The sequence below is a fragment of the Rhincodon typus genome, chromosome 1, assembly GCF_021869965.1.
Source record: "Rhincodon typus isolate 14 chromosome 1, sRhiTyp1.1, whole genome shotgun sequence".
NCBI classification, from domain to species: Eukaryota; Metazoa; Chordata; class Chondrichthyes; order Orectolobiformes; family Rhincodontidae; genus Rhincodon; species Rhincodon typus.
In genome coordinates this window covers 125128562-125137890 of record NC_063332.1, presented here as the reverse complement: position 1 = coordinate 125137890, position 9329 = coordinate 125128562, and the positions used below count along the sequence as shown (strand labels likewise).

Genomic DNA, 9329 nt, shown 5'->3' with positions numbered 1-9329 from the left:
TCTTTCAGTTTTTATTAAGCTATAGAGTGAATTCAACAGTTTCAGATTATGATCAATACCTCTTTTCAAGTTTACCTTTTTTTACTTGTTTCATGACCATCCCCTTTTCCTTACACCATCATTCTTTTAGTTGTTTAATCTCCTATCTTCCACCCTAAAACACGCATCTTCTATGACTCTAATGTCAATACAGCTTTGTGGAGAAAGGAGACAAATGTAACTATAATAGTGATATTGAAATGTACAAATATTGTGAGCGGTATTTGCATTTGTCGCCTAGTCTGTCTTGGTAATATGACTAGTGCGAAGCAAATCTAATGGAAGAGCAGAAATAAAGCAATTAATTAGGATAAAACCAAGTTTCAAAAATAAGTTTTCATTTTGTAAATTTGAAGTGAAATTTGAAAATATTAAAAACTCAATTTCTTCTTCCAGTGCAACCATATGTAAAATCAATCACTTTCTCACTTCCTTAACTTTGGTGAATACAATATGTTACATGTTTAATTTGCAAGGTTAGCCTTTGTTCATAAATTTAAGCTCCTTGCCTGTTTTCTCACCTTTGCTTAGTTTTTTACACTTGAGCATTCAAGTAAAAAAATTAATTGGCAGATGGAGATGACAGGAGAACATTCAAAGTCATAGACCTATCTCTTTCTGAGGTTTTTGGACAAAATTGTTGATTCAGGTTTAAGCAATTCATATTTCACAGTAATCCAAGGATAGTTGAACTGAGTTCAACAAATAATTGTAAATGTGCTTTTGAGAAGCTAGTTTTCTCTATACTTTATATTCTGTGGGAAGACATTTCAGCAGTATTTAATGAATGGCAAGAGATTGATGGAAACATGTTTAATAACAGTGTTCTGTGTCTTTCAGCCATTAGAAAACAGTCCACCACCTCTGCCAACGTCTTCCTTGCCTGAAGGCTATTATGAGGAAGCGGTGCCATTGAGTCCAGGAAAAGCTCCAGAATACATCACTTCTCGAGGTAAATATCCATTACTGTGAGGTGTCAAGAGAAACATTTATTTTCTCAAATACTTTGTTTAATCCTTTGAGGATTGAATATGGAAACATTTATTCTGTATACCCTTAAAAATTGTGCAGTGGCATTCTAGCACAAATGCACATGTGAATATTGGAGAACAAGGCATAACATTTTTCGTGAACATTTGAGTCTTGCATATGGTGCAGAAATGCTTTTGTTTCCATGAGGTTTTTTCTAAAGAATGAACAAAAAAGAACAGTATTTTCTAAAAATACAGAGATTAGAATATGATCAATCTGATATTGTTGGATGTTGTGTAAAAATCATTATCCCATCGCACCTAAATGATTCTTGTTTTGCAAAGTTCACAACTATAGAACAACAATTAACTCTACAAAACAGTTCCGTAAAAACTGAAATAGTCACTGAGTGATTTCAAAATGTAAATAGAATGTTTATGAAGATATTAATTTTGACAATGTAAAAATAAAAATTGCTAGAGAAAAATACTGTGGATTCTAGAAATCTAAAATCAGAATGTTTCGGAAATACTCAGTACATCTGGTAGCATCTGCAAAGAGAGAAGCAGAAATGTGTGGAGTTAGGAATATAACAGGTGTAAAACAAGTGCAGAGGCAGGGAGAAGGTAGAGGCAAGGACAAAATTAAAAGGAAAGGTCTGTGATAGGGTGGATGGCTGGAGAAGTGATGACAAAAGAGGTTTTGCTGAAAGATGGATGTGGGGTGTTAACGGATAAAAATAAAGTTGCAGTAGTCTTACCAGACCATAGGGCTGCGCTCTCTCTCTCATTAGAGAGAGACGACTGGTGGTGGTTTAACCTGAGGGTTAAACCTTAAGCAAGGGGAGAGGTTGAAAAAGGAGAGTCCTTCATGGCAATCTGAACCTTAATGAGACAAGTAAAGAAATGAAAAATTCATGGAGAGTAAGTGTTCATGAAAACGTGTTGAATCATTACAGCTGCCATTTGAAAACAAATTTGAGAACAGACATTGATTTGAATTCATTTAAGGCAGCATTGAGTTGGCAGGATTGTAAATGGCAAATCAAAAGATGACTCTCTGGTTTATTTTGAACTTCATTGGAACAGCATAAGAAGGCTGAAGTCAGAGTGGGAATGAAGCAGCTAGCTAAAAGGCCGACAATTGAAAACCTGGGGTCATGTGAACTGAAATTAAGTGTTCCCCAAAGCAGAGTAGAAAAGAATGCACTGAGAAGCAAAAGCAGAAGTATGCTAAATTGAAAGAAGTATAAGTGAAACACTGTTTCCATTGAAAGGTATATTTAAAATCTTGGACAGTGCAAAGACAGGATGTAAAAGACCAGGGGTTGCATGTCCTGTGCTTGTATGCGAAAGTGCTTTAGAACAGGTACTGTTGTTGGAGGGTAGAGGAGTGAACTAGGGCATTGCAAAGGAAACAATCCCTGTAACTGCTGAAAGAAAAGTGAAGGGAGTAAGTGTTTAGTAGTGACATTGCACTGAATGGTGGAGGATGACAACTTTGATGTGAATTGGGGTGGCTAGAAAGTGACAACAAGGAGAATCCTGTTGTGATTCTGGGAGGAGGATAGAAGGAGTCGGAGCAGAGGAGCAGGAAATGGAAAGGACACATTTGGTTGTTCTGTGAACCACAGGTGAGGGGAGGAGTCTACGAGTGACATTTTCCATCAAGGAAAGAGGACAACACATTGAAAATGCTGTGTTGTAAATTTTTGATTGTGACAGAGGCAGGACAACTAAGTGTAGAATAGTTCTTGTAGGAAGCAGAAGAGAAAGTGCAGTTGAGGTGACATTTGGAGCCTGTGGATTTATCCTGGATATTGGCTGATAATCTCTTGCCAATACTAGAGACAGTGAAATCAAGGAAGTGAAATGAAGAGTCGGGCATAGATGATATGAAGAGGAGGGTGGGAAGCAAAGTAGCTGAAATGCTTCTGTTCACAGCAAGAGCTAAAATGGAACAATGCAGTCATCAACAAACTGGAAAAAGATGAGGGAGGAGACCGGAGTGGAAATGTAACAAAGATGATTCAACATGTTTCACAAAAATGTAGGGATAGCTCAGATCCATATGCGTCAACATTAACAGCTTTTATTTATGTTCTGTGTCTATCACAGGAAAACATCACAAGCACATCACAAAAGTATTCGGAAATTAAATATGACACTGAGCCACAAATGGAAATATTAAGTCTGATGATCAAAACCTTGGTAAAAAGAAGGTTTGAGGAGGAATGTGTGGTGGAGAGTGCAAGGAAGGTATTTCAAAGCTTGGGCCCTAGATATTGCTGGAGCAATTAAAATAGGGTATGCAGAAAAGCCTGTGGTAGAGGAGTGCAGGTATCTCAGAGTTGTGAGTTGCAGGAAATAATAGATATTCAGGACAAATCATGGAGTGATTTGGGTACAATAATGAAATCTTGTTTGATTGGGAGCCTGTGCAGATCCACAAGTACAGGAGTGATAGAAAAATAAAACTTAATGCACAATACATATGGACAGCGGATTTTGGATGACTTCATGTTTACAGATTGTCCAATACTTGAATATCCAATACTCTGAATGCTACGGGGTCATTGGAGTGCAGAGGCCTGTGCCAGTACTGCAGTACATCCTAGGCAGAGAATCAGCAATGAAGATGGAATAGAGTGTGGATGGATTTAGCTGGACCAAACAGGGAGGGCCCTGTAAGGGGGTTTAAGGTGCCTGTATTTAAGGCAGGTAAATTTAAGGTAGCTGGGAAGCCAGACGATTGGGAAACCTCTTAAAAACCAGCAGAGGATATCAGAAAAAGCAATAAAGGGAGAAGAAGCTGAAATATGAGGGTAAGCTAGCTAGTAATATCAAAGAAGATTGCAAGAGTTTTGTTTTTAGATATCTAAAAAAAATAAGATGGACCTTCCACTGCTGGAGAAGTAGTAATGGAGAACAAAGAAACGGTGGAGGAACTGAATAGGCATTTTACATAATTCTTCACAGTGGAAGACACCAGCAGCATGCCAGAACTCCAAGAGAGTTGGAGGCGGAGGTGAATGTTGTGGCCATCATTAAGGAGAAGGTGCTGGGGAAGCTGAAAGGTCTGAAGGTGGGTAAACCTTTCAGACCAGAAGAATTACACCCCAGAATTCTGAAGGAAGTAGCTAAAGAGATTGTACAGGCATTGTTGGTGATCTTTCAGGAATCACCTGGAGTCAGGGAGGGTCCCAGAGGACTGGAAAATGACTAATGTAACAGTCCTGTTTTAGCCTGACCTATGTCATTGGTAAAGTTTATAGCCCAGTATTAAGGATGAGATTGCAGAATACTTGGAAGTGCATGGTAAAATAGGGCTTTTTCAAGGGGAGGTCATGCCTGACGGATCTGCTAGGATTCTTCAATGTGGTAACAAATACATTAGACAAAAAACAGCCAGTGTATGTGATCTATTTGGATTTCCAGAAGTCCTTTGACAAGTTGGTGCACGGGAGGCTGCTAAATAAGACATGAACCCATGGTGTTAGGGCAAGCTACTGGCCTGGATAGAGAATTGACTGACTGGCAGAAGGCAGAGATTGGGGATAAAGGCATCTCTTTGAAGATGGAAGCCAGTGGCCAGTGGAGTTCCCCAGGGGTCCATGTTAGGACCACAACTATTCAAAAAATGCATTAATGGTTTGGATGAAGGAACTGAGAGCACTGTTACTAAGTTTGCAGATGACATAAAGATAGATGAAGGGGCAGGTGGTGTTGAGGAAGCAGAGAGACTGCAGAGAACTTGGACAGGCTAGGAAAGTGGGTAGAGAAGTAGCTGATGGAATACAACATGGAAAAATGAGGTTATACACTCTGAAAGGAGGAATAGAGGTATAGACTATTTTCAAAATAGGGAAAGGCTTCAGAAACAAAGGGTCTGAGGAGTCCTAGTTCAGGATTCTCTTAAGGTTAATGTGCAAGTTCATTTGGCATTTAGGAAGGCAAATGAAATAGCATTCATTTTAAGAGGACAATAATACAAGGGCAGAGATCTACTGCTGAAGTTATATAAGGTTCTGGTCAGATCACATTTGGAATATTGTGAGCAGTTTTAGGCCCATATCTAAGGAATGATGTGCTGGCCTTGGAGGGGATCCAGTGGAGTTTTACCAGAATGTTCCTGGGGATGAAGGGCTGGCTATGTAAAGAGCAATCGAGGACTCTGGGTATGTACTTAGAGTTTAGAAGGATGAGGAGAAATCTCATTGAAACTTACAGAATACTGAGAGACCTGGATAGCGTGGACATGGAGAAGATGTTTCCACTAGAAGGAGAGACTATGACCTGAGGGCACTGCCTCAGAATGAAGGGATGACCCTTTAGATCTGAGATGAAGAGGAACTTCTTCAGCCAGAGGGTAATGAATCTGTGGAATGCATTGACACAAAAGGCTGTCAAGGTCAAGTTTTAGATTGTAGTTAAGACAGAGATAGGTTCTTGATTAGAAAGGGGGTCAAAGGTTACAGGGAGAAGGCAGGAGTACAGGGTTGAGAAACATATCAGCCTTGATTGAATGATGGAGCAGACTTAATGGGCCGAATGGCCTAATCCTGTTCCTATACCTTATGGCCTTACAGTATCTTCACCCATGGATTACATGCCTCCAACAGGTGTCTCTGTTGGGCATGGGACCCTGATGCTCCACCCAATCCCCAGTCAAACCACTATTCATCAGGGCTTAAGATCTGAAATAGAGGAAAAAGAGTAATAACTGTACATTGAAAATGTTCCAGCTTTGTGCATATGCAGTGGAATTGCATTAGTTGTGACCTCGGCAGTCTGTGGAAAGTGTGTTTAAATTGATGGATTTTTTTGTGAGGCAGTGTGCCAGATATCTTGAAAATACTTTTGTTGTGCCCAGTGATTAACAACAACAGTTTCTTTTCAGAATGCCTGAATGTAGCACATCACTACCACCCTGTCGAAACCTAGCCCCCACCTCAAGTGCAATCAGGCCCAGCTAATGATGTTCCCATCCCAAAAGCAAATACAAAAGAATTGAGAGAAGCATTGGGTGGCAGAGGGAGAACCAAAGGTTTTCCTGAACCCTGAAAAAGTGTTGTAAAGATACTTACCTTGCTGAGCTGGCAGCTTCCTCCCCTCTTGAATCTGCAGTGTTTCCCGAGCTCAGCAATTTCATAGGGCAATCAGTATATTTTAATCAAGTTCTCAATTTTCAGTCTTCTGCATTTCCATGCAGTACACAAGCACTGTACAAACTTTGAACCAACACGCAATAGATCACTTTCACGCTCTGTTTAACATTTTTAAACTTTAACACACACCCATCCATTGTGGCAAGGAAAGGAGGAAGTTTAATGCTGAGGCTTATTGTAATATTGTATATTATAGGAGAATGGAACATACACGTTGGCCTGCAAGTTGAGTTCTGAAGAAGGATCACTGCATTCAAAATGTTATCAGTTTTCTCTCAACTGATGCTGCCAGATTTGCTGAGTTTCTCCAGCTATTTCTGGATTTGTGTTCTATAAAAGTTGGAATGTTTTTCTACAGTTGTACAGGGCCCTGATGAGAAAAGATCTGTATAATTGTGTACAGGTTTGGCTGCCTTATTTGAGAAAGGACATAATAACTTTCGAGGCAGTGTTGAAAAGATTTAGTTAACCGATTCATGAGATAAAGGGGTTAACCTACATATAAAGTTTGGGTCTGTATCCATTGGACTTCAGAACAGATAAGAGGAGATCTTATTGAAACATTTATGGTCCTGACAAGATGGATGCTGGAACCCCTCCCAAAAAGGGGGGTTACAATTGAAAAATAAGAGCACACCCCCATTTGAGGCATAGGTCATGAGAATTGTTTTTGACGTTTGAGTCTGTGGAACTTTGTTTCCCAGAGAGTGATGGAGACAGGCTCATTTAACATTTTTAAGGCAGATTGATTATGATATCAGTCAAGAAACTAAGGTTTCAGGACTAGGCAAGAAAATGGTGTCGAGATCACGTTAAGATTACTCATGATCTTATTGAATAATGGAATGGGCTGAAGAGGCCAAATGGCCTACTCTTGCTCCGAATTCGTGTTATGGTCATGTGAGATGATTTATTTGCAATTTAACTTTCTAGTTGGATTAATTCGCTTTCTATCTGCATATCTACCATGAATGATTGAACTTGGGTTAACTTTTGTATCAAGTGACCATATCGATTGGAAATGTAACAAAGTGTATATATAATAGAGTATGTCAGAGAATTTTAAGTCAAATATGTTGAGCATTCCTGTATTAATAATCCTGTATGTAATTTAATAGGTTTGATCTCCTTTCAAATCTTTGAAGTCCATAAAAAGACGAGCTACACGTTTTCTGTCGATAGAACACATTGAGAGGTCAAAATATAGTTTCTATTGTCTTTCCTGCTGCTTTTTCATTAATTTACAGGAGGTGGACATAGCTGGCAAAGCTAGCATTATATTGCCCATCCCAAAAGGCAGCAGGTGCCACATACATTGCTCAGGGTCATGAATCGCATACAGGCCCAACTTGGTAATGATAGCTGATTTCCTTCCTTAAAGAACATTAAGGAACCAGATGGGATTTCAATGACCACCACCAAGAGTGGCTGGGCAGCAGTACTACTGATCGAACTGGTAGGTCCTAATGTACACAGCTGCTAGACTGGGTCTGCAGCAGGTGGTGAGGGAGCAACAAGAGGGAATAACACACTTGACCTCATCCTTACCAATCAGCCAGCTGCAGATGCATCTGTCCATGATAGTATCAGCAAGACTTCATTGACAGACATCTTTGTATCCTCTTTGGCCGCAGGTGAGGTCCCAGAGGACTGGAGAATAGCTAATGTTGTCCCATTGTTTAAGAAGGGTAACACGGGATCATCCAGGAAATTACAGGCCTGTGAGTCTCTTGTTGGTGGTAGGAAATTATTGGAAAAGATTATGGGGGAGAAGGTCTATATGCATTTAGAAGCAAATGGACTTATTAGTGATAGACCACATAGTTTTATGTGGGAGAGGTTGTCCCACACTAACTTGATTGAGTTTTTTGAGGAGATGACGAAGAAGATTGATGAGGTAAAAGCTGCTAATGTTCTCTATATGGACTTCAGTAAAACCTGGGACAAGATCCCTCATGGCGGACTGGTACAAAAGTTAAAGTCACATGCTGTCAGGGGTGAGCTGGCAAGACAGATGCAGAACTAGCTTAGTCATAGGAGACAGAGGGCAGCAGTTATCCCTGTGGAACACCACTAGTCACAACCTCCATTCTGAAAGCATTCAGAATGGAGGTTGTGACTAGTGGTGTTCCACAGAGATAAGTGCTGGGACCTCTGCTCTTTTTGTCTACATAAAATGGTTTGGAGGAGAATGTAGCTGGTCTAATTAGTAAGCATGCGGATATTACAAAGATTGGAGTTGCGGATAGTGAGGAGGATTGTCAGAGGATACAGCAGCATATACGTCAGTTAGAGGCATGGTCAAAGAAATGGCAGGTGGATATTAAACCGGACAAATGTGAGGTGGTGCATTTTGGAAGATGAAGGACAGGTAGAAATTATACAGTGAATGACAGAATCCTTAGGAGTATTGATATGCAGAGGGATCTGGGTGTGCAGGTCCATAGATCACTGAAAGTGGCAGCGCAGGTACAGTAGTAAAAAAGGCCTATGGCATGCTTACCTTCATTGGAAGGGGCATTGAGTACAAGGTTAGACAAGTTGTGCAGCAGCTTTATAGAACTTTAGTTAGGCCACACTTGGAGTATTGCGTACAGTTCTAGTCACCACACTAGCAGAAGGAAGTGGATGCTTTGGAGAGGGTACAGAAAAGGTTTACCAGGATGTTGCCTGGTATGGGGGATTTTAGCTATGAAGTAAGGTTGGATAGACTGATTTTGTTTTCACTGGAATGCAGGAGGTTGAGGGGTGACCGCATAGATGTTTATAAGATTGTGAATGGTATGGACAGAGTGGAAAGTATGAGGCAGGGTGGAGGGGTCAATTACTAGGGGACACAGGTTCAAGATGCAAGTGGGGAAGTTTAAAAGAGATGTGCAAGCCAAGTTTTTCCACAAAAGGTGGGGAGTGCCTGGTATGCGTTGCCAGAGGAGGTGGTGGAAGCAGACACAGTAGCAACATTCTACAAGCAGCTGAACAAATACACAAATAGGAAGGGAATAGAAGGTTATGGATCCTGTAAGTGAAGACAGTTTTTTAGTTTTAGTATGGAAGGGCAAAATGTGTCGGCGCAGGCTTAGAGGGTCGAAGGGCCTGTTCCTGTGCTGTGTTCGTTCTTCCTTCTGTGTTCGTTCTTCCTTCTGTGTTCGTT

At 40.5% G+C, this 9329-nt stretch overlaps 1 protein-coding gene across 2 annotated transcripts in view; it reads left to right on the top strand.

Annotated features, from left to right (window-relative positions):
• The window catches only part of afap1 (actin filament associated protein 1), a 265294-nt gene that overhangs the window by 149514 nt on the left and 106451 nt on the right, over nucleotides 1-9329 (top strand). For both annotated transcript variants that reach the window (XM_048604679.1, XM_048604669.1), the window contains exon 4: nucleotides 880-991. In XM_048604679.1, coding sequence (XP_048460636.1) covers nucleotides 880-991 — 112 coding nt within the window. The remainder of the gene's footprint in view (nucleotides 1-879; nucleotides 992-9329) is intronic.